This window comes from Polyodon spathula, chromosome 6, assembly GCF_017654505.1.
Source record: "Polyodon spathula isolate WHYD16114869_AA chromosome 6, ASM1765450v1, whole genome shotgun sequence".
NCBI classification, from domain to species: domain Eukaryota; kingdom Metazoa; phylum Chordata; class Actinopteri; order Acipenseriformes; family Polyodontidae; genus Polyodon; species Polyodon spathula.
The window spans coordinates 76,601,768-76,627,727 of NC_054539.1; the positions used below are offsets into that span (position 1 = coordinate 76,601,768).

Here is a 25,960-nt window from a genome sequence, read left to right on the forward strand (position 1 = left end):
TCTAGCACAGCCCTGGTGTCATGCAACCTTACAGCTCTGAAATGGAAGAGCCAGCCCTAGCACAGCCCTGGTGTCGTGCATCCTTACAGCTCTGAAATGGAAGAGCCAGCCCTAGCACAGCCCTGGTGTCGTGCATCCTTACAGCTCTGAAATGGAAGAGCCAGCTCTAGCACAGCCCTGGTGTCGTGCATCCTTACAGCTCTGAAATGGAAGAGCCAGCCCTAGCACAGCCCTGGTGTCGTGCATCCTTACAGCTCTGAAATGGAAGAGCCAGCTCTAGCACAGCCCTGGTGTCGTGCATCCTTACAGCTCTGAAATGGAAGAGCCAGCTCTAGCACAGCCCTGGTGTCATGCAACCTTACAGCTCTGAAATGGAAGAGCCAGCTCCAGCACAGCTCTGGTGATGTGCATCCTTACAGCTCTGAAATGGAAGAGCCAGCTCTAGCACAGCCCTGGTGTCGTGCATCCTTACAGCTCTGAAATGGAAGAGCCAGCTCTAGCACAGCCCTGGTGTCATGCAACCTTACAGCTCTGAAATGGAAGAGCCAGCTCTAGCACAGCTCTGGTGTCGTGCATCCTTACATTCTCACATCATCCCAGTGATTTATTTTCTCACAGCAGAAAATAAGTCTATTTGTTCTGCCTTGTTAAATATACAGTACATATTTGTTTCACTTCATGGAAAGTTACAGTAAACGTGCTGCATCCACAAGCCAGTTCCACTGGTTGGGTTGTCCTTGCATGCAGCAGTGGGACTGTCCCCACTCATTCGCAGGGATACTTTGGTGTTTAACTCATTATCCCCATTCAGATACAGAATAGTGATCTTTTCTTTGAGGCCCAGGTGACTGGAAAAGGCTTTCCATGTGCTGAAACCCATGAGACCCTTCAAGGATAGTGTTACACGGCTATTTAAATGAGAGCTGCAATCACCTCAAGCTGCTAAAGCTGTACACCCTATTCTCATGAGGAGCTACTCTGTGATATTAGAGCTTTCTGTATTTTAGAGCATGAGGATTTTAATGTATCTTGTGTAAGTGAGCAAATTCACATGCTGTCTTGAGACAAGAGAAACCTCATGGGGCACTTCAAACAACAAGCAATCAGACTTTAATCTGAAAGAGCAGGAATGAAGCAAAAACTACATAAAAAAAACAGAGAAGAACAGAAATCCTGGCAAGAGAAAGCATGGAATGTTTGAAACACATGTATGTTTGTAAATGGCTTTGTGCACATTATATACATTACCCTTCCCTGTTCTCATTTCAACAGCATTCACATTGGCTTGTGTACATTTGAGTAGCCACGGACACGAACCAAGAGAAAAACATTCGCTTAATTATTAAACAACAAGCAAAAGTTTGCAGCATTCACAGCAAGTACAATGTGCAGCAATCCACATGAAACCCAGAGTAAAGCCCGGGACAGACAGGCTCTCAATGTCACTGCGGGACTAGTGGTATCGTCCCGCACTGATCTCTCCAACACCATATGAAAGCAATGGCAGGGATACATGTGACAAAATGCCACGCCTGCCTGCCTGCCTGCCTGCCTGCCTGCCTGCCTGCCTGCCTGCCTGCCTGCCTGCCACGCCTGCCTGCCCGTCCATAGCCTGTGCAAGACAATGCGTGAAGGCCTTCATTAAACAGCAATAACAGCACGTATTCACATTAACAATACCGTACCACTGCAACCCAGATCAAGGACTAGCATGGCTATACTTCATGAGCTGCACTTTCACTGGTTGACATTTTAAATAAGACTTCCATTTTACCATAAAACTAAAAAATAAATTTAAAAAAAAATCTGTTTGAGACTTTATCTGGGCTTTTGTCTATTGTTTTTTGTTGTTGTTTTTTTGTACCAAATACGACCCGTGGGTGGGGGGGGGGGGGGGGGGGGGGGTATCAGTTAACAGCTACATATACTTGGCTACAAAGCAACTGTAGTAAAAAACTTACCAGCAACCCCACAGACACCCAGAAGCAGGAACACTACACCCAGGTGTCCTGTACTCGCATGTGTTCTACATAATAAGCAGTAAAACAGAAAAAATGAAGCTGCAGTCCCACAACAGCTTATATGCATTTGATAGCTACCGTAGCTAGATGTGTTTAAAGATTGAAAAAGAAGTAAAAAAAAAGTGTTAAAAGAGAATACATTTTAAAAAGCACTTCACATAAGTGGGCACTGTCTTCCATGAGTTGAATAAGTTTCTAATTTTCCAGAGTGTCTCCTCCGTGTTAAATCTGCAGCACTAACCCAGCCGCTGAGACATTGTCCCCTCCTCCAGCAGTCTGGTACACGTCTGTGCACACCAGCACGGGGGCGACACACACCTCATAGTCAGCCTCCAACCAGCAGGCCACGGGCTTGGTCTCCAGCAAGGGCATTCTCTGGCTGCCTTCCTGGCGGCTGATGGAGAACGAGTCGTCCATGATGAGCTTGGCCTTGCCGGGGTTGATGTCGGGCGAGCCGCACACATGCCGGTTGGCGGTGAGGGAAGCCTTGGCCGTGGCTGACATGGTGTTCTTCCAGGGGGAGCCTGTAGTCACGATGATGGCCTGGAAGGCCAGGGTGTGGACGTGCAGCCTGGTGAGTCTGCGGCCCCCGGCCTGGCCCTGCCTCTCAGTGCTCAGCAGGCGGTACAGCTCCCTCATCTGGTCCAGGACGGTGGCCACGCGGGGGTTGGGGTCGGAGAGCACAGTGACGTTGCCTCCCTTCAGCAGGCTGAGAAGGTTGGGTAGCTCCTGCTCGTTCATGCCCAGAGAGCTGGCATGGGGCACCACCTGGCTCAGCAGCGCCCGCATCAAACCCTCGTCCACGAAGGAGGCCATCTCGAAATGGATGTCTGTCGCCTCATCTACCGACAGCATCATGGCATTCAGACGCTCCAGCCGGGCCTCGCGCACATCTGGGAAGCAAGCAGCACCAGTAAGACACTCATCAACGTGGAGGGCAATATCAGAGGACACAGGGCTGGATAAGAGGAGGACAATCTCAGAGGACACAGGGCTTGATAAGAGGAGGAGGGCAATATCAGAGGAATATCAGAGGACACAGGGCTTGATAAGAGGAGGAGGGCAATATCAGAGGAATATCAGAGGAAACAGGGCTTGATAAGAGGAGGAGGGCAATATCAGAGGAAACAGGGCTTAATAAGAGGAGGAGGGCAATATCAGAGGAATATCAGAGGACACAGGGCTTAATAAGAGGAGGAGGGCAATATCAGAGGACACAGAGCTGGATAAGAGGAAGACAATATCAGAGGAATATCAGAGGATACAGGGCTTTAACAACGGGATAGTTTAGGGTTTAAAAATATACTGTAATTGACTTTACCACAAATTGAATTGTAGCATGTTCTGAATATTGAAGATATTTCCTAGACATAAATATTGGACCCGAACCCGCCACTCCACGACAGAGTATTTCTTTCAATTGATATTTTAGGAGGCTCTGTTGAAAAATGACACCTGCTAGTTTTAAACTACATTTTAGTTATACCAATGACAACTTCTGCAAAATGTAATAGTTATGCTGGTATCTTTCGGTACTATATTTCTGTGGATAAGTAATACAGTTGCATCTCAGCCCATACATAAAAAAAAGTCACAATTGAGTGACGAGACATTGCCTGTTAATGACTTTCCTCAACTCATTCTGGGGAATTCACTAACTTTTAAACAGCCGACTAGTGTTTTTATTTAGAAAAATTCCAAGCATTACAAATGTCGGCCTGTTTTTGAACTCCACTGGAAGCCAGAAAAACATTTATCAGAACCCTTAGCATGCAATGTATTCATGGGAGGAGAGCCCAATCCTTACTGCTGGGACCAAGACATGCACCTGCAGTAAAACCTTGGTGCTAAAAACAACAAATGGAAATATATTTCGACTGGCTTTTAATCAATGTTTTTGTCAATGCCTTTTGCTGGCCTCAGTGGCTCAAGTGCTAGTTTTGGGTGGTGGTGGTGGTGTTGTTATGTGTCTTATTTCAGGGAGTTACTACAGTCAATATATCAAGTGATTCTCTCACAGAATTTGCTTCTCAAAGTACTGCACTGTGGGGACAGGACAAGCACAATGCAAGGCCCTGTATTTATTTTTGTCATGTTATGTTGATGATCAGACAGGTGAGATCATGTACTACAATATGAAAATCTGGGATACCAAGTTATTCAGCTACCAGAATGATTAACCCTTTTTATTTGTTTATTTAGCAGATGCCTTTATCCCAGACGACTTACAGAGACTAGGGTGTGTGAACTATGCATCAGCTGCCGAGCCACTTACAACAGCGTCTCACCTGAAAGACGGAGCACAAGGAGGTTCAGTGACTTGCTCAGGGTCACACAGGGAGTCACTGAGCGAGCTGGGATTTGAACCCGGGGACCTCCTGGTTACAAGCCCCTTTTCTTTAACCACTGAACCACACAGCCTCCTTTGACCTCACTGAGGAACCTTGCAATCTCGCAGGTGTATTTCGTGATTTTGTACATATGGTTTGCTTGTTTCCAAATCAACCTGGAAACAAACTCTGAAAACTTACTTTTGAACTCACACATACAGTAACCACAAGGTCACCAGTTCAAATCCCACCTCTGCCACTGACTGACTCACTGTGTGACCTGGAGCACTATTCCCCTCCCCGTGGTATGTTTAAAAGAAAGCAGTAAAGAAATAAAAAAGGAAAGCATGTACACTTCCATGCTGAATACAGTAATTACATGTGCTTTCTCTTGAAAAAACTATCAGCGTAGATTGCTTCTCACACCCCTTGCCTGGTTGCAGTTTGTGTGAAGATGACTGACAGGCAACATCATGCATGTCTGGTACTACAATAGGTCATCGTTGAATTAGCGTTATCTTTGAATTAGTCAACCATGGTCTTTGTTTTCACTGAGAGAATAACACACTTGACACTTTGAGATTGTTGTATCCGGGGCCGATCGTGTACGTGATCGTTCTAATGGGGCTAATTTCCAGTGAAAGAAAACATTTCTTGCTGTTGGGATCATTAAAAACGGGTGTTTGTTATAAGAAGGGTTCATTATAGTGAAATTAGCCTGTGTGGTGACCGAAGGGGATATGTTAGCATCTGGGTTTGACCACAATCTTGTCCACTGCAGGAACTCTGGCCTCGGAATGGTTGGACTAATAAAGGTCTACACTGCATCTCAATGAAATCTACACAGTATGCATTTGAGATTAAAGATTACCACAGGTCCCTAATGAACAGAATGCATCGACGCTCATTTTACCAGTTAGGGAAGTTTGTTCTTTCTTTTTGCTTTTCATTAATTCATAGCAGCCACTGTGGAAACTGGTCTAAACAGACATACTGAAGAGGCTTTAAAAACACAAGCGTTCTATTAAAACAGAGCTGACAAACTCTTCAGTGCTACAAGCTGGAAACACAATACATAGAAGCCTGCTTTAATGCTTTACATGCAGCCAGGCCTGACAGAAAATGAAAACACAAGATGAAAAAGTTAGACGCTGTGTTCCCATGTGAAAAACTTTGGGTGTATTTTGCATGTGCGACCGTTTCTATTTACTTGCGATTCTGACTTGCACGCAAAGCCAAATACAAACATTAGCGATGTGATCAGCAACATTTCTTTTTTTTTTTTTTTTTTTTTACTCTGGCACCATCAGTAAAACGTCAAACAAGTAAAGCCATTCTTCAAACACAGTGTCCCGAGACCCCGACCGAGTACAGGCATTCAGAATTGCAATTGTTGAAAAGGTCAAGGCGTAACATCCCGGAGCACATTTCCAGAGAACACCAAGACATCTGCTTCCCTGCCAGTGTATTATAATAATAATAATAATAATAATAATAATAATATACCACGTTTCATAGTGGACCACCATCACAAAGTGCTTTACAAGATACAAGACTAGGGTGTGTGAACTATGCATCAGCTGCAGAGTCACTTACAACAACTTCTCACCCGAAAGACAGAACACAAGGAGGTTAAGTGACTTGCTCAGGGTCACACAATGAGTCAGTGGCTGAGCTGGGATTTGAACCTCCTGGTTACAAGCCCGTTTCTTTTACCACTGAACCACACTGCCTCCTATGTGTTACTGCTCATAGCTTGAAAAATACAACATTGGAAATAAAGTTTATCACCAGTAAGTAGTACATATGCATACACAATGAATCATGAAGGGTCTGGTACAAACACACGGCTATCAAATAATTGACAGCAAGTTGTGAAGAATATGAATTCCACACTATTTCATATATATGGATGCATACAGTATATAGTTAAGGTGTATGATTTTTTGGGTGACTTTTTTCCAAATTCAGGTGAATTTTTTTTTTTTTTTTTTTTTTTTTTTTAAATTAGGTAGAATTCTTTAGTGAAAAAAATCAGGTGAAATAGGGTGGAATTTTTTTATATATAAAATCAAGAAAGAATAAACATTCAGGTAGAAATTGGGTTTTATTTAGAAAGAAATAAACAAATTCTTAAGCAAAAAATGTTGAAAACACAGTTGTCGACAACAATTTAAATCTCCAACGTATATATTTCCACACATATGGGTATGCAAACTTAACGAAATCAATCTCTCTCCCCTCTCTCTCTCTCACACACACTGTATATGGGGGCATCTCCCTGTTCCAATCCGTTTTATTTTGTAGTGGAGTTGCAAGTATAATTGCACACAGAACATACGGGAAAACTAAACAACTTTACTCCATGCTGCTTTACAAAGTGAAATGATCGACTTATGTCTAAATGCTCTTGGCTTAAACACACACTCAGAAAACAAACAACTGAGAAAAAATTACAGAAACTCACACTAAGAAGCCACATAATAGATAAATCAGCTTACTGTCATCGGTGCCAGTTCTGCTCAGTTGCAATTGAATCGCAGATAACTGCGCATGCGTTTATTCATATACGGGTGTTTTCGGGTTGAACCCAAATGCAGAAAAAAAACATTTGGAGCGGAGAAATTGAATCAGACGCCCTAAATATAGTGTACAATTCTGAAGCTTGATGAAATAAAGGGATTTAATCACAGAGGACTGCTTTAAAACGAGTGATTTAATCACAGGGGACTGCTTTAAAACGAGTGATTTAATCACAGGACTGCTTTAAAACGAGTGATTTAATCACAGAACTGCTTTAAAACGAGTGATTTAATCACAGGACTGCTTCAGAACGAGTGATTTCAACACAGGACTGCTTTAAAACGAGTGATTTAATCACAGGACTGCTTTAAAACGAGTGATTTAATCACAGAGGACTGCTTTAAAACGAGTGATTTAATCACAGGACTGCTTCAAAACGAGTGATTTCAACACAGGACTGCTTCAAAACGAGTGATTTCAACACAGGACTGCTTTAAAACGAGTGATTTAATCACAGGACTGCTTCAAAACGAGTGATTTCAACACAGGACTGCTTTAAAACGAGTGATTTAATCACAGGACTGCTTCAAAACGAGTGATTTAATCACAGGACTGCTTCAAAACGAGTGATTTAATCACAGGACTGCTTCAAAACGAGTGATTTCAACACAGGACTGCTTTAAAACGAGTGATTTAAAAACAGGACTGCTTCAAAACGAGTGATTTCAACACAGGACTGCTTTAAAACGAGTGATTTAATCACAGGACTGCTTTAAAACGAGTGATTTAATCACAGGACTGCTTCAAAACGAGTGATTTAATCACAGGACTGCTTCAAAACGAGTGATTTAATCACAGGACTGCTTCAAAACGAGTGATTTCAACACAGGACTGCTTCAAAACGAGTGATTTCAACACAGGACTGCTTTAAAACGAGTGATTTAATCACAGGACTGCTTCAAAACGAGTGATTTAATCACAGGACTGCTTTAAAACGAGTGATTTCAACACAGGACTGCTTCAAAACGAGTGATTTAATCACAGGACTGCTTCAAAACGAGTGATTTAAACACAGGACTGCTTCAAAACGAGTGATTTAAACACAGGACTGCTTCAAAACGAGTGATTTAATCACAGGACTGCTTCAAAACGAGTGATTTAATCACAGGACTGCTTCAAAACGAGTGATTTCAACACAGGACTGCTTCAAAACGAGTGATTTAAACACAGGACTGCTTCAAAACGAGTGATTTAAACACAGGACTGCTTTAAAACGAGTGATTTAAACACAGGACTGCTTCAAAACGAGTGATTTAATCACAGGACTGCTTCAAAACGAGTGATTTAATCACAGGACTGCTTCAAAACGAGTGATTTAATCACAGGACTGCTTCAAAACGAGTGATTTAATCACAGGACTGCTTCAAAACGAGTGATTTAATCACAGGACTGCTTCAAAACGAGTGATTTAATCACAGGACTGCTTCAAAACGAGTGATTTCAACACAGGACTGCTTTAAAACGAGTGATTTAATCACAGGACTGCTTCAAAACGAGTGATTTAATCACAGGGGACTGCTTTAAAACGAGTGATTTAATCACAGGGGACTGCTTTAAAACGAGTGATTTAATCACAGGGGACTGCTTTAAAACGAGTGATTTAATCACAGGGGACTGCTTTAAAACGAGTGATTTCAACACAGGACTGCTTTAAAACGAGTGATTTAATCACAGGACTGCTTCAAAACGAGTGATTTAATCACAGGACTGCTTTAAAACGAGTGATTTAATCACAGGACTGCTTCAAAACGAGTGATTTAATCACAGGACTGCTTCAAAACGAGTGATTTAATCACAGGACTGCTTCAAAACGAGTGATTTAATCACAGGACTGCTTCAAAACGAGTGATTTAATCACAGGACTGCTTCAAAACGAGTGATTTAATCACAGGACTGCTTCAAAACGAGTGATTTAATCACAGGACTGCTTCAAAACGAGTGATTTAATCACAGGACTGCTTCAAAACGAGTGATTTAATCACAGGACTGCTTTAAAACGAGTGATTTAATCACAGGACTGCTTCAAAACGAGTGATTTAATCACAGGGGACTGCTTTAAAACGAGTGATTTAATCACAGGGGACTGCTTTAAAACGAGTGATTTAATCACACGGGACTGCTTCAAAACGAGTGATTTAAACACAGGACTGCTTCAAAACGAGTGATTTAATCACAGGACTGCTTTAAAACGAGTGATTTAATCACAGGACTGCTTTAAAACGAGTGATTTAATCACAGGACTGCTTTAAAACGAGTGATTTAATCACAGGACTGCTTTAAAACGAGTGATTTAATCACAGGGGACTGCTTTAAAACGAGTGATTTAATCACAGGACTGCTTCAAAACGAGTGATTTAATCACAGGACTGCTTTAAAACGAGTGATTTAATCACAGGACTGCTTCAAAACGAGTGATTTAATCACAGGACTGCTTTAAAACGAGTGATTTAATCACAGGACTGCTTCAAAACGAGTGATTTCAACACAGGACTGCTTTAAAACGAGTGATTTCAACACAGGACTGCTTCAAAACGAGTGATTTAATCACAGGACTGCTTCAAAACGAGTGATTTCAACACAGGACTGCTTCAAAACGAGTGATTTCAACACAGGACTGCTTTAAAACGAGTGATTTAAACACAGGACTGCTTCAAAACGAGTGATTTAATCACAGGGGACTGCTTTAAAACGAGTGATTTAATCACAGGGGACTGCTTTAAAACGAGTGATTTAATCACAGGGGACTGCTTTAAAACGAGTGATTTCAACACAGGACTGCTTCAAAACGAGTGATTTAATCACTGCTTTAAAACGAGTGATTTCAACACAGGACTGCTTCAAAACGAGTGATTTAATCACAGGACTGCTTCAAAACGAGTGATTTAATCACAGGACTGCTTCAAAACGAGTGATTTAAACACAGGTGCTTCAAAACGAGCTGCCAACTACTTTTACAAAAAAAGCCCAAACCCGCCGGCTGGGAGTGTGAGTCGTGACGTCAGCCACCAGGCTCTGCAGCCAGTGATGCTGTATAGGTAATATCCTGGAGGACACATTCTTATTGCAAGAACGCCTGGCCAATAAGACTCACAAATCGCAGCTACATAAAAACCACACAAGCACAGTATCCAAGTGATGCGTAATATAAAACAATTTAATATCAATAACTTTCAAATAATAAAATAAATCCTAATAAAAATAAATACATAAAAAAGCATGGCACTAGGACTGAACTGATCACTGCTGTGCAGCTGCACGTCTTTGACAATCTCGCACAAGCAATCCACAGTGTGACGGCAGTGGGATTTGCCACTAGAATTGCTTGTTTCAATTCTGCCCTTAACCTCAAGCGCGGGTGCTGCTTGGAAGCAGATTTTTATTTTATTCAAAGGCAGAATGTGGAGGAGCACTGATAGTATGTTTAGTTGTTTTTGCATGTCACTATGGTGGACTCTTAGGGAGACTCTGCAGAAGCCTGGCTGTGTCTCCTGGATCAGTAATTAAACACTGTAAAATGCCACTTTGCATTAGCGCTGTACAAAAAAAACAGAGTAAGTTCCAGTTTTTTTGTTGTTAAATGAACCATTAAGAAACACACTATTCTAAAAAAGTATACTATATGAAAATGTGTTAAATATTGAAGTTGCTTTAAAAAATGATGGTGATTAAGTAGATTCAAGGCACTGGAGGTTTACAAAAAATTCAGTGAGCAGCAGCCAGTGATGCTGTATAGGTAATATCCTGGAGGACACATTCTTATTGCAAGAACGCCTGGCCAATCTTCAGCTACATCAAAACCACACAAGCACAGTATCCAAGTGATTAATTGAAATAAAATGCAGGGAAAATCATAAAAAAGTGGCACTAGGACTGAACTGATCAGTGACAAACAAGCAATCCACAGTGTGACGGCAGTGGGATTTGCCACTAGAATTGCTTGTTTCAATTCTGCCCTTAACCTCAAGCGCGGGTGCTGCTTGGAAGCAGATTTTTATTTTATTCAAAGGCAGAATGTGGAGGAGCACTGATAGTATGTTTAGTTGTTTTTGCATGTCACTATGGTGGACTCTTAGGGAGACTCTGCAGAAGCCTGGCTGTGTCTCCTGTCAGTAATTAAACACTGTAAAATGCCACTTTGCATCCTGTACCAGAGTAAGTTCCAGTTTTTTTGTTGTTAAATGAACCATTAAGAAACACACTATTCTAAAAAAGTATACTATATGAAAATGTGTTAAATATTGAAGTTGCTTTAAAAAATGATGGTGATTAAGTAGATTCAAGAAAATGCACAGAGTCCTTTTCTTCAATCAGTTGTTAGGTTTATTGAAATATGCAGGGAGTCTGGTCCCAGGTACAGGACAAACACAATACTCAACATTACAATGTTTGCATGACATTAAATACCCTTCTGTATAGATTGTCCACCTCCCCTTTCTCTGACACTTAACCAATGGTCAAGGTAATTTAATTTATTGTGTAAGTGTGTGTGTGTGTGTGTCTGTGTGTGTAGTCTAGTGTGACAACCTCTGAACTCAGTGCATTCTTCACACTCCTGGAGACAAAAGGTCCATACATCTGCCTTTTGTTATCTCCTTGCGACCCCCTTTGATGCCAGTGGCATTATCTCTTTCGATCTCTCTGAAGTCTTTAGAGCCTGTTCCCTTCTAGTCCACAGCATTGTTATCTCGTTAGCTTGCAGTCAATGCTGGGCAAGAAACTTGTAGACGCAATGTCTCTATCAATTGTAAGCAGTACATGGAATTTGAACCAAACAGTCTGCTATCTGCAATATTAGTCTCTTTTCAGAAAAGAACACCAGTATAGCTCTGCCAGTCCACATGCGTAGCAAACTGCTAATCAATTCTCAATCCATGTTTTCCAACAAATATGTAAATAATATATAGTTATATCTCCACTAGCAACTTAAATTACAACCATAAATACAACAATTTGAATATACACTTTTTTTTTTTTTTTTTTTACTTTGTATGTGTGTGTGTGTAGATATTGTTTAAACTAGGGATGGGCATTGATATGAAAAATGTATATCGATGTCGTGCATGTATTTCGACAGATAATATCGAAGTGTTTCAAAACACAGAAAAATACAATAACACAAATACAATATGAAACATGCATACATACATACATACAGTCGTTAACAGATATTTACATAAGAAAAGCAATACTTTACTTTAATTTAGTGGTGCTTTTACTATTTTCCTGTTTATGTTAAGTTTGTTTTTAGGTGTGCATCCCTTTAAAAAAAGACAATCCTGGTTCTAAATTAGTTGATGCGGGCACTTTTTGAAAACATGATCTAGTTTCCGGTAAGGGATTGGATGGTGAGAGGAAACAGGTGAAGAAACTGGAGTAGTGCACACGAGAGAGGAGACGCAGGTTGTGGTTTGTTGATTTTCTAGATTTATAGCTACTGACTATTTTAAATACATTTGTTAAAAATCGGGCTCTTAGAAAAAGAATAATACCAATCAATGGAATAAAATGGGTAAATAATACTTTGTGTGTGATGTTTGCCTACGAGACCGACAATGTATAAGGTTTGTTCTACCTTAATATAAAATAAACTTGATTATACTGCGTTTGTATTTTTAGCAGTATTAGCAATAAAAAATATCTGCAAGTGCACATGATTTATTTTTATCCCACGATATCAATATCATATTGAAATATCGATATTGGTGGCCACCCCTAGTTTTAAACGCTGACATTGCAAAGAGTTTAAATGTTCATAAAAAATTACCAAAATACCTTTTCAAATAGGAAGCTGCTGTCAATACCTTTTCAAATAGGAAGTTGTATCAATACCTTTTTCAAATGGAAAGTTATCCATCATCTGGAGCCCACCAATCACAAGGAGGTCCGGCCTGAAAGCCTGGAGCTGCTCCTCAAAGTCCTCCAGGGAATCCAGCAGAGGGTTGTGGTCATCACTGTGAACGATGTACCTTTGTGAAACAAATAATGCGTCTTTAAACAATCCATCTTTATTAATGGGAAGACTGCTTTTCATCGCAGGCGTATACAGTGCAAAGTTAGTTTGGCAGGTTCAACTGCTCCTTGAGATCTGTAGATCACAAGCAATTCCATAAACTCAATTATACATCTTGTATTGTTAACCAAGACATCTGTCTCAATAAGCCTTCATTTCATGAAACAAATACAATTAATAACGCTATTGAAAGAAATGTAGGGGGTGCGGGGGGAGACCTTGATGATGAGTGGGGACTGTGTGGTTTTCGGACTACCAACTGCCTGAAGATTTCCTGACAGGAGACCATGGAAATAACAAACACGGGTCAGGCTGAGTCTCTTTCTAGTGGAACTTTTCATTTTCTTACTTTCTTCATTTAAGGGCTGTTTTATTAGTGAAAAAGGGGAGCATGTTGAGCAAGTGAATCACAGCCTTTCAGAGACAAAATAAACAAAAGTAATTCACTGTTACAGACCTGTTTGCTCTCCTGGAGACGTACTCTCCCCATTTCGCCCCAGTGGGGTACTCTAGAATCAAGTGAATATCAGGGTCCTCTACTGGCTTCCCAGCCACTGTGAAGAGAAACCAAGAGTGTGAGTATACCTCAAGTGCTGTGCGCATGCCACAGATCAATAATCTTCTGCTAAAGTAATACTCAGATAAGATGAATACAGTGCCACTAAAGTCACTGACACCAAATACAAACGAGGGTCCCTTTCATGCCTAAAAATCTAAACGTTGAACAGAAAAAACTCAATATTAGAACATAAGAAAGTTTACAAACGAGAGGAGGACATTCGGCCCATCTTGCTCATTTGGTTGTTAGTAGCTTATTGATCCCAGAATCTCATCAAGCAGCTTCTTGAAGGATCCCAGGGTGTCGGCTTCAACAACATTACTGGGGAGTTGATTCCAGACCCTCACAATTCTCTGTGTAAAAAAGTGCCTCCTATTTTCTGTTCTGAATGCCCCTTTGTCTAATAGAGGAAGAAAAAAAAATAGCAAATATGTTAAATGATTACTTTTCACAAGTTTTTACAAAGGAAGATACTGACAACATGCCCCACATGTCATCCAGTTCCTATCCAGTTTTAAATAACTTTAGCATAACTGAGGCAGAAGTGTTAAAGGGACTAGGAGCTCTTAAAATAAACAAATCCCCTGGGCCGGACGAGATCCTCCCAGTAGTACTCAAAGAAATGAAAGAAGTAATTTACAAACCGCTAACCAAGATCATGCAGCAGTCTCTTGACACAGGGGTGGTACCGACAGACTGGAAAATTGCAAACGTAATACCGATCCACAAAAAGGGAAACAAAACTGAACCAGGTAACTACAGACCAGTAAGCCTGGCTTCTATTATATGCAAACTTATGGAAACTATAATAAGATCCAAAATAGAAAATTACCTATATGGTAACAGGGTCCTGGGAGACAGTCAACATTGTTTTAGGAAAGGGAGATCGTGCCTAACTAACTTGCTTGATTTTTTTGAGGATGCAACATCGATAATGGATAATTGCAAAGCATATGACATGGTTTATTTAGATTTCCAGAAAGCTTTTGACAAAGTCCCGCACAAAAGATTAATTCTCAAACTGAACGCAGTTGGGATTCAAGGAAACACATGTACATGGATTAGGGAGTGGTTAACATGTAGAAAACAGAAAGTACTGATTAGAGGAAAAACCTCAGAATGGAGTGTGGTAACCAGCGGTGTACCACAGGGATCAGTATTAGGTCCTCTGCTATTCCTAATCTACATTAATGATTTAGATTCTGGTATAGTAAGCAAACTTGTTAAATTTGCAGACGACACAAAAGTAGGAGGAGTGGCAAACACTGTTGCAGCAGCAAAGGTCATTCAAAATGATCTAGACAAGATTCAGAACTGGGCAGACACATGGCAAATGACATTTAATAGAGAAAAGTGTAAGGTACTGCACGCAGGAAATAAAAATGTACATTATAAATATCATATGGGAGATATTGAAATTGGAGAAGGAATCTATGAAAAAGACCTAGGAGTTTTTGTTGACTCAGAAATGTCTTCATCTAGACAATGTGGGGAAGCTATAAAAAAGGCTAACAAGATGCTCGGATACATTGTGAAAAGTGTTGAATTTAAATCAAGGGAAGTAATGTTAAAACTGTACAATGCACTTGTAAGACCTCATCTTGAATATTGTGTGCAGTTCTGGTCACCTCGCTATAAAAAAGATATTGCTGCTCTAGAAAGAGTGCAAAGAAGAGCGACCAGAATTATTCCGGGCTTAAAAGGCATGTCATATGCAGACAGGCTAAAAGAATTGAATCTGTTCAGTCTTGAACAAAGAAGACTACGTGGCGACCTAATTCAAGCATTCAAAATTCTAAAAGGTATTGACAGTGTCGACCCAAGGGACTTTTTCAGCCTGAAAAAAGAAACAAGGACCAGGGGTCACAAATGGAGTTTAGAAAAAGGGGCATTCAGAACAGAAAATAGGAGACACTTTTTTACACACAGAGAATTGTGAGGGTCTGGAATCAACTCCCCAGTAATGTTGTTGAAGCTGAAACCCTGGGATCCTTCAAGAAGCTGCTTGATGAGATTTTGGGATCAATAAGCTACTAACAACCAAACGAGCAAGATGGGCCGAATGGCCTCCTCTCGTTTGTAAACTTTCTTATGTTCTTATGTTCTTAATCTCCATTTGTGATCCCTGGTCCTTGTTTCTTTTTTCAGGCTGAAAAAGTCCCTTGGGTCGACACTGTCAATACCTTTTAGCACAAAGCACACCGTTCTCTAACCTGTCACGTGATCAGAAAGGACTTCAGTGACTTCTGGGCTGAAGCGGCCTCCCAGGAGCACGTCACACCCCTCCGAGGCTAGTCGGTTAGCCATGACTGCAGCGTTCCCTCCGAGAGCCCATCGATTCCCCTGGAGCCCTCGTGATGCTTCCACCAGCTCATTAAACAAAGTGTCATTGGACAGGAATCTCCTGAAAGGAAACACAAGCTATCTCACCACGCACTACACAGCTAATCCCAGTCAGGAACATCCTGAGATAAAACACAAGCTATCACACCACGCACTACACAGCTAATCCCAGTCAGGAACATCCTGAGATAAAACACAAGCTATCACACCACACACTACACAGCTAATCCCAGTCAGGAACATCTTGAGATAAAACACAAACTATCTCACCACACACTACACAGCTAATCCCAGTCAGGAACATCCTGAGATGAAACACAAACTATCACACCACACACTACACAGCTAATCCCAGTCAGGAACATCCTGAGATAAAACACAAGCTATCACACCCCGCACTACACAGCTAATCCCAGTCAGGAACATCCTGAGATGAAACACAAGCTATCTCACCACACACTACACAGCTAATCCCAGTAAGGAACATCCTGAGATGAAACACAAGCTATCACACCACGCACTACAAAGCTAATCCCAGTCAGGAACATCCTGAGATGAAACACAAGCTATCTCACCACACACTACACAGCTAATCCCAGTCAGGAACATCATGAGATGAAACACAAACTATCACACCACACACTACACAGCTAATCCCAGTCAGGAACATCCTGAGATGAAACACAAGCTATCACACCACGCACTACACAGCTAATCCCAGTCAGGAACATCATGAGATGAAACACAAACTATCTCACCACACACTACACAGCTAATCCCAGTCAGGAACATCCTGAGATGAAACACAAGCTATCTCACCACACACTACACAGCTAATCCCAGTCAGGAACATCCTGAGATAAAACACAAGCTATCTCACCATGCACTACACAGCTAATCCCAGTCAGGAACATCCTGAGATGAAACACAAGCTATCACACCCCGCACTACACAGCTAATCCCAGTCAGGAACATCCTGAGATGAAACACAAGCTATCACACCCCGCACTACACAGCTAATCCCAGTCAGGAACATCCTGAGATGAAACACAAGCTATCACACCCCACACTACACAGCTAATCCCAGTCAGGAACATCCTGAGATGAAACACAAGCTATCACACCACGCACTACACAGCTAATCCCAGTCAGGAACATCCTGAGATGAAACACAAGCTATCACACCACACACTACACAGCTAATCCCAGTCAGGAACATCCTGAGATAAAACACAAGCTATCTCACCACGCACTACACAGCTAATCCCAGTCAGGAACATCCTGAGATAAAACACAAGCTATCACACCACACACTACACAGCTAATCCCAGTCAGGAACATCCTGAGATAAAACACAAGCTATCACACCCCGCACTACACAGCTAATCCCAGTCAGGAACATCCTGAGATGAAACACAAGCTATCACACCCCGCACTACACAGCTAATCCCAGTCAGGAACATCCTGAGATGAAACACAAGCTATCACACCACACACTACACAGCTAATCCCAGTCAGGAACATCCTGAGATGAAACACAAGCTATCACACCCCGCACTACACAGCTAATCCCAGTCAGGAACATCCTGAGATGAAACACAAGCTATCACACCCCGCACTACACAGCTAATCCCAGTCAGGAACATCCTGAGATGAAACACAAGCTATCACACCACACACTACACAGCTAATCCCAGTCAGGAACATCCTGAGATAAAACACAAGCTATCTCACCACGCACTACACAGCTAATCCCAGTCAGGAACATCCTGAGATAAAACACAAGCTATCACACCCCGCACTACACAGCTAATCCCAGTCAGGAACATCCTGAGATGAAACACAAGCTATCACACCCCGCACTACACAGCTAATCCCAGTGAGGAACATCCTGAGATGAAACACAAGCTATCACACCCCGCACTACACAGCTAATCCCAGTCAGGAACATCCTGAGATGAAACACAAGCTATCACACCCCGCACTACACAGCTAATCCCAGTCAGGAACATCCTGAGATGAAACACAAGCTATCTCACCACGCACTACACAGCTAATCCCAGTCAGGAACATCCTGAGATAAAACACAAACTATCACACCACACACTACACAGCTAATCCCAGTCAGGAACATCCTGAGATAAAACACAAGCTATCTCACCACACACTACACAGCTAATCCCAGTCAGGAACATCCTGAGATGAAACACAAGATATCACACCCCGCACTACACAGCTAATCCCAGTCAGGAACATCCTGAGATCACACCCCGCACTACACAGCTAATCCCAGTGAGGAACATCCTGAGATGAAACACAAGCTATCACACCCCGCACTACACAGCTAATCCCAGTCAGGAACATCCTGAGATAAAACACAAGCTATCACACCACACACTACACAGCTAATCCCAGTCAGGAACATCCTGAGATAAAACACAAGCTATCACACCCCGCACTACACAGCTAATCCCAGTCAGGAACATCCTGAGATAAAACACAAGCTATCTCACCACACACTACACAGCTAATCCCAGTCAGGAACATCCTGAGATAAAACACAAGCTATCTCACCACACACTACACAGCTAATCCCAGTCAGGAACATCCTGAGATAAAACACAAGCTATCACACCCCGCACTACACAGCTAATCCCAGTCAGGAACATCCTGAGATAAAACACAAGCTATCACACCCCGCACTACACAGCTAATCCCAGTGAGGAACATCCTGAGATGAAACACAAGCTATCACACCCCGCACTACACAGCTAATCCCAGTCAGGAACATCCTGAGATAAAACACAAGCTATCACACCCCGCACTACACAGCTAATCCCAGTCAGGAACATCCTGAGATGAAACACAAGCTATCTCACCACACACTACACAGCTAATCCCAGTCAGGAATATCCTGAGATAAAACACAAGCTATCACACCCCGCACTACACAGCTAATCCCAGTGAGGAACATCCTGAGATGAAACACAAGCTATCACACCCCGCACTACACAGCTAATCCCAGTCAGGAACATCCTGAGATGAAACACAAGCTATCACACCCCGCACTACACAGCTAATCCCAGTCAGGAACATCCTGAGATGAAACACAAGCTATCACACCCCGCACTACACAGCTAATCCCAGTCAGGAACATCCTGAGATGAAACACAAGCTATCTCACCACACACTACACAGCTAATCCCAGTCAGGAACATCCTGAGATAAAACACAAGCTATCTCACCACACACTACACAGCTAATCCCAGTCAGGAACATCCTGAGATAAAACACAAGCTATCTCACCACACACTACACAGCTAGCCCCATCAAGGAATCTCCTGCCATGAAACACAAACCATCACATGGTAACAGTTTCTTAAATGTGATGGAGTTAAAACAAATGTGGCTGCAAATGAAATTATTTCATTGTAAATGGGACAATGCCAAATCAAAGCTGAACACAGCTGAGGCACAACCAGTCAAGACCACACCCTTTTACATTCCCATGATTCCACTTCTGCATATATTAGGCAGTGGTGAGAGTAGCGAGAGTCACACCCTTTGCAAATGATGGGTTGTCAGAGGCTGCTGTATTCAAATGCAAGATGGAAAGGGAACCAAAGCTGAACGCTGGATCACTGCCAAACACTGTAGTAAAAACACATGGCTGAACTACATATGTGGGAAATGAATGTGCACTACCCCCCCCCCCCACTTAATATTAGAAGGGCCTGTTAATTGAATGCTTATGTAGCTATTTAGTATTAGTATGATTATGATGTATATATTTGAAAATTGAGTGCATGCATTACAGAGCTGACAGCACTGCATGCTTTGTATTCACTTACTCTGAGGCTGCCCCGGGTGGAAAGAAGTATGCAAAGCTCTGGGAGAGCTGCTCCCTGCTTTCAATGCAGTCGTGATGAAAGGGGGTTTTGCTGGGTTTAAGACCAATCTCATTTAAGAGCTTAACGCCGTCCACAATAATGTCCACACAGCCGCCGAAACCTGAAAAACAAACATTCACTGAAGGAAGCGTCACAAGGCCTGACAGGCACCATGCTCTATAAATACATGGCCACATGCACACGAGTTTTACTATATATTTTTAACACAATCACAAGTGCTTTGGTATTGGTATTCACATCTTAGGCTATAAATCATCTTGAATGAAACTGAACCCGCTTAACAAATTATTCTCAGCAATGCAAACAAAATCAAACTGATAAAGGATGTCCACATAGTGCTGAATGAGCAGTTATAAAGATTCAAATAACAACATGAGTAAAATAAAGACCGACCACCAGGAGGCCACACTTGTGCAAGAACAGAGTCAGAACTCATGATGCTTCTTAAAGTCCAATGAAACCTGCTGAACATATTACATCAACATATTGAATTACATAATGGTTTCCATACACTTAATGAAAAACTGACAAAAGTAGAACAAAGTGACATTTCGAAATCTAACATAAAATACTATACTATTATTACGGCTTCCTGTAGACTTTTGCAATATCATTTTGTAGTGTTTCTTTGATTACGCATGTTAAAATAAAAAAAAAATCTAAATTATTTCTTTTTTAATTAATGTTTCAATCTTAACATTCTCTGGGATGGAAAAACTTTTGGCTACAGCTGTAGAATCAGCAAAGAAACAGGAGCAGCTTGATGGAGCCTCTTCTCAGTGTGTGCCGCTTCTCACCAGGTGCTGTTGAACTAGCAGACAGACCAGTGTTTGCAGTTTCTCGCTAGGTGCTGTTGAAATATCACAGACCAATGTTTGCAGTTTCTCGCTAGGTGCTGTTGAAATATCACAGATCAGTGTTTGCAGTTTCTCGCTAGGTGCTGTTGAAATATCACAGATCAGTGTTTGCAGTTTCTCGCTAGGTGCTGTTGAAATATCACAGATCAGTGTTTGCAGTTTCTCGCTAGGTGCTGTTGAAATATCACAGATCAGTGTTTGCAGTTTCTCGCTAGGTGCTGTTGAAATATCACAGATCAGTGTTTGCAGTTTCTCGCTAGGTGCTGTTGAAATATCACAGATCAGTGTTTGCAGTTTCTCGCTAGGTGCTGTTGAAATATCACAGATCAGTGTTTGCAGTTTCTCGCTAGGTGCTGTTGAAATATCACAGATCAGTGTTTGCAGTTTCTCGCTAGGTGCTGTTGAAATATCACAGATCAGTGTTTGCAGTTTCTCGCTAGGTGCTGTTGAAATATCACAGATCAGTGTTTGCAGTTTCTCGCTAGGTGCTGTTGAAATATCACAGATCAGTGTTTGCAGTTTCTCGCTAGGTGCTGTTGAAATATCACAGATCAGTGTTTGCAGTTTCTCGCTAGGTGCTGTTGAAATATCACAGACCAGTGTTTGCAGTTTCTCGCTAGGTGCTGTTGAAATATCACAGATCAGTGTTTGCAGTTTCTCGCTAGGTGCTGTTGAAATATCACAGATCAGTGTTTGCAGTTTCTCGCTAGGTGCTGTTGAAATATCACAGATCAGTGTTTGCAGTTTCTCGCTAGGTGCTGTTGAAATATCACAGATCAGTGTTTGCAGTTTCTCGCTAGGTGCTGTTGAAATATCACAGATCAGTGTTTGCAGTTTCTCGCTAGGTGCTGTTGAAATATCACAGACCAGTGTTTGCAGTTTCTCGCTAGGTGCTGTTGAAATATCACAGATCAGTGTTTGCAGTTTCTCGCTAGGTGCTGTTGAAATATCACAGATCAGTGTTTGCAGTTTCTCGCTAGGTGCTGTTGAAATATCAGACCAGTGTTTGCAGTTTCTCGCTAGGTGCTGTTGAAATATCAGACCAGTGTTTGCAGTTTCTCGCTAGGTGCTGTTGAAATATCACAGACCAGTGTTTGCAGTTTCTCGCTAGGTGCTGTTGAACTGTCACAGATCAGTTTTGCAACTTCTCACACAATTGCCACAGGAATGACAAAGTGGACTCCACCTTCACAAACTGATGAATGATTAGCAAATGCTGACCTGAAGCACCAAGAGCTAGCACTGCCAACTACACCTCAGGGCTAAAGTGCAACTGGAGATCCCTTTGAAAGAACGTAAACAACTTGCTCCAATACATTAAGCAGCAGTGAAGTCGCTCTGTGATGGTTGCTTTGATTTTCATGTGATTTCTAGATAAATGTGAACTTTATATTTTCCTCTACGGAGGTATTAAATGAAATGGTATCTCGCTGCCTGCATCTCCATTATTTATGTTGTCATGGGCTCAGCAGCTGTGTGTTCTACAGGTTAAATAGAACTGTAGATTTTAGAATAGTGAACTAGATCAGGACTGTACAAGCTAAAAGAATGAACTAGATCAGGACTGTACAAGCTAAAAGAATGAACTAGATCAGGGCTGTACAAGCTAAAAGAATGAACTAGATCAGGACTGTACAAGCTAAAAGAATGAACTAGATCAGGGCTGTACAAGCTAAAAGAATGAACTAGATCAGGACTGTACAAGCTAAAAGAATGAACTAGATCAGGGCTGTACAAGCTAAAAGAATGAACTAGATCAGGGCTGTACAAGCTAAAAGAATGAACTAGATCAGGGCTGTACAAGCTAAAAGAATGAACTAGATCAGGGCTGTACAAGCTAAAAGAATGAACTAGATCAGGGCTGTACAAGCTAAAAGAATGAACTAGATCAGGGCTGTACAAGCTAAAAGAATGAACTAGATCAGGGCTGTACAAGCTAAAAGAATGAACTAGATCAGGGCTGTACAAGCTAAAAGAATGAACTAGATCAGGGCTGTACAAGCTAAAAGAATGAACTAGATCAGGGCTGTACAAGCTAAAAGAATGAACTAGATCAGGGCTGTACAAGCTAAAAGAATGAACTAGATCAGGGCTGTACAAGCTGAAAGAATGAACTAGATCAGGGCTGTACAAGCTAAAAGAATGAACTAGATCAGGGCTGTACAAGCTAAAAGAATGAACTAGATCAGGGCTGTACAAGCTAAAAGAATGAACTAGATCAGGGCTGTACAAGCTAAAAGAATGAACTAGATCAGGGCTGTACAAGCTAAAAGAATGAACTAGATCAGGGCTGTACAAGCTAAAAGAATGAACTAGATCAGGGCTGTACAAACTGAAAGAATGAACTAGATCAGGGCTGTACAAGCTAAAAGAATAAACTAGATCAGGGCTGTACAAGCTAAAAGAATGAACTAGATCAGGGCTGTACAAGCTAAAAGAATGAACTAGATCAGGGCTGTACAAGCTAAAAGAATGAACTAGATCAGGGCTGTACAAGCTAAAAGAATGAACTAGATCAGGGCTGTACAAGCTAAAAGAATGAACTAGATCAGGGCTGTACAAGCTAAAAGAATGAACTAGATCAGGGCTGTACAAGCTAAAAGAATGAACTAGATCAGGGCTGTACAAGCTAAAAGAATGAACTAGATCAGGGCTGTACAAGCTAAAAGAATGAACTAGATCAGGGCTGTACAAGCTAAAAGAATGAACTAGATCAGGGCTGTACAAACTGAAAGAATGAACTAGATCAGGGCTGTACAAGCTAAAAGAATGAACTAGATCAGGGCTGTACAAGCTAAAAGAATGAACTAGATCAGGGCTGTACAAGCCTGGACTATATGGCACCCAATTGCAGCAGTACTCTCACTGAACTGCTCCATATTTTACCGTATTCTACTGCTCTTAATTAGAACTACTTCCTGGATCTTGTATTTACTCTTACAGGTCTCTGTATTCATGTTTTTGGTAATTGCTTTTATTCGATGTCATTATCATCCATTCATTGTACTGGACTTGACTCGTTTAAGCAAATATTTTGCTGCTCTTACATCGAACGCACTCTCCTAATCTCATTGTATTTTGGAACTGCTCTTACCTGTAATGTGATATTTTGAAACTTGTGATACTTTGGAATGTGATACTTTGTACTGTGATATTTTGTAACAACTGTAAGTCACCCTGGATAAGGGCGTCTGCTAATAAATAAATAAAAAGTGAACTAGATCTCATTTCAGAAGGTTGTCCAGCACGAGCATGTACAAGATGCTTCACAAGATGTTGTACCACCATTCTGCTTTTAAAAACCGAGCCTCAGCCCCTGATGGTAAATGTAAAAGATGTAAATTGGTGCTGGTTTGTGGTTGTTCATGAGTTACAGCAGCCTTTCCTGTCCAGCATTCTTCCCATGATACAGTGGGGGAATACGTATGGCACACTAAGTTTTACATTTATCTTGGCGATCCAATTGTGATTAAAATTTCCTACATTAGTATGTCCATTTATGTCATACTTGCAGTGTTATATCCTCCAATTGTGAGAAAATGCTTTAATAAATTGAGAGTATCAGTAAAATGGGTGTCTGGATGGTAAACAAAGCTGTAACACTCATTTTGTACCTCTACAGCCCCTTTCACACTGGCATGCTCTAACCGGGTCGCGACCCGGTGTCATGCGGTTCGGCTACGTGATTTCACACTGCGTTTGAAGCAGGGTTGCCCTGGGTGACAGGCGGGAGTACACAATGTGCGTAGCAATGCCCCGGAACAGCCTGTTACGACGCTTCCATCCAAGCTTCTCTGGTTTGAACCATCAGCCCAAGCGGTGCTTGGAGCAAATGTTTCTTCAACCCTGCTGCAATCTGGCTCATGTTGTGTCTCAATCAACACAAATCTGGCTAAACAGGACAAACAGAAATGTTCCTTGTGGAAGTGAAACCTTCATGCAGGCGAAGTTGTTTGTTATTGCGTTGGCTCACGATGGCAGTCTTGCATTTTGTCTCACTCAACCTGGGTCAAAGCGCGTCGACCCACATCCTGAGGCAGGTCGCTGCTGACCCGGGTCAAGCAGGTTCGACCCAGGTACGTGGTTTCACACTATACAGGATTGACTCGGGTAGCCAGAACCCGGGTCAGGGCCCAGGCAGCAGTGCCAGTGTGAAAGGGGCTTACAACTTTTCACTTCTGCAGTGCACGACTTTCTACTGTGCATGAAACATGGTCATTTAGAAAATGCGCTGACATTTCTCTTTGATATTAAAGAATCAAATGTCATAAAACACTGGAGACAGAGACACAAGTCGTTATTGCGAATTGTGATACTGTATAAACGCAATGGCAATCCTCTGAAAACGCTGCTATTCAAAATTTAAAAGCAGTTTTACCAGCAGAGTGGCTGATTACTGTAAAATAGCCCGCGAGTGGCCTCCTGGGACTTCTGTTTTCAGTATTCTATACAGCGAGTGTACGAAAGTATTTAATACAAAAACACACTCACAAAATACTACAACATTTACATTTTATTTGAGTAAGGGAATAAAGATTATAATATAGGCGGAAATGTTCTGTACTATTTAATAAACAAAATAAGAGTACATAGCACAACACATTAAACGAATTACAACTGACGGTGTTAAAATGATTCAGGTAATGTTACTTTGCATTTCGTGACAGCCGCGTCCTTTTCTAGATTCATCCTACCACGTAGCCCAGAATATTTATTTATTATTTAATTGTATGACATAACGTGCGCTACAGATTTTGAAAAACATTTTTAAATACATTTTATAATTGAACAGGAGTAATAATATTTGCTTACCTATGGCCACTTTGGGTCTGCGAAAGCTGTCGATGTCCACTTTACTCTCGGCTCTCAGCAGCGATGTTAAAACTGTGTCCAGCCTGTGGTCGAGTGAATGCTGGACCGGGGATCGGTACCACAAAGCCAACAGAATAACCAGAAGAGACGCGACGGTTCCGTATCTCAGAAGACTGCTGCTGGACTTCGGTCCATTCGCCATTTCAAACGCGACCGTAAACGAACAACAGTACACACCGAGACGAAAACAAGTACATGTGCTTGCAAAGACACAGAGGCAACCCACTGAAGCAGGAGCACACGCATACACTGCAGACAGTGACAGCAAAGCGGAAGTGAACTGCTCGAACAATGCATGTGCAAAACACTTCGCTTCCTGGCTATTGTTAACATGCATGCTGCGTTTTTAAGAATGTCAATATATGGGGTAACATTGAGGTAAAGTGCAAGAGCTTAATAATAATAATAATAATAATAATAATTATTATTACTGAGTGCATCTGTATGTCATTGCAGTGTGTGTATTATTATATA

General features: G+C 41.6%; 1 protein-coding gene across 1 annotated transcript; it reads right to left on the reverse strand.

Annotated features, from left to right (window-relative positions):
• Window positions 1-1,879: 1,879 nt before the first annotated feature.
• Window positions 1,880-25,752, reverse strand: LOC121317649 (ADP-dependent glucokinase-like). Its single transcript, XM_041253815.1, has 6 exons — window positions 25,427-25,752; window positions 19,698-19,857; window positions 15,717-15,907; window positions 13,402-13,498; window positions 12,764-12,900; window positions 1,880-2,914 (listed from the first exon to the last, which is right to left on the reverse strand). Exons 1-6 carry the CDS (start codon window positions 25,626-25,628, stop codon window positions 2,244-2,246), a joined length of 1,458 nt encoding a protein of 485 aa, XP_041109749.1. The 5' UTR covers window positions 25,629-25,752; the 3' UTR covers window positions 1,880-2,243.
• Between the last annotated feature and the right edge of the window lie 208 nt (window positions 25,753-25,960).

Bases quoted from the DNA above. Each gene is read 5' to 3' on its own strand.
- LOC121317649 (XM_041253815.1), bottom strand. From the start codon at position 25,628: ATGGCGAATGGACCGAAGTCCAGCAGCAGTCTTCTGAGATACGGAACC. The intron at 19,858-25,426 runs GTAAGCAAATAT...TTTGTTTTTCAG, and splicing joins CAGACCCAAAGTGGCCATAG to GTTTCGGCGGCTGTGTGGAC. The intron at 15,908-19,697 runs GTAAGTGAATAC...GTTTCCTTTCAG, and splicing joins CCACCCGGGGCAGCCTCAGA to GAGATTCCTGTCCAATGACA.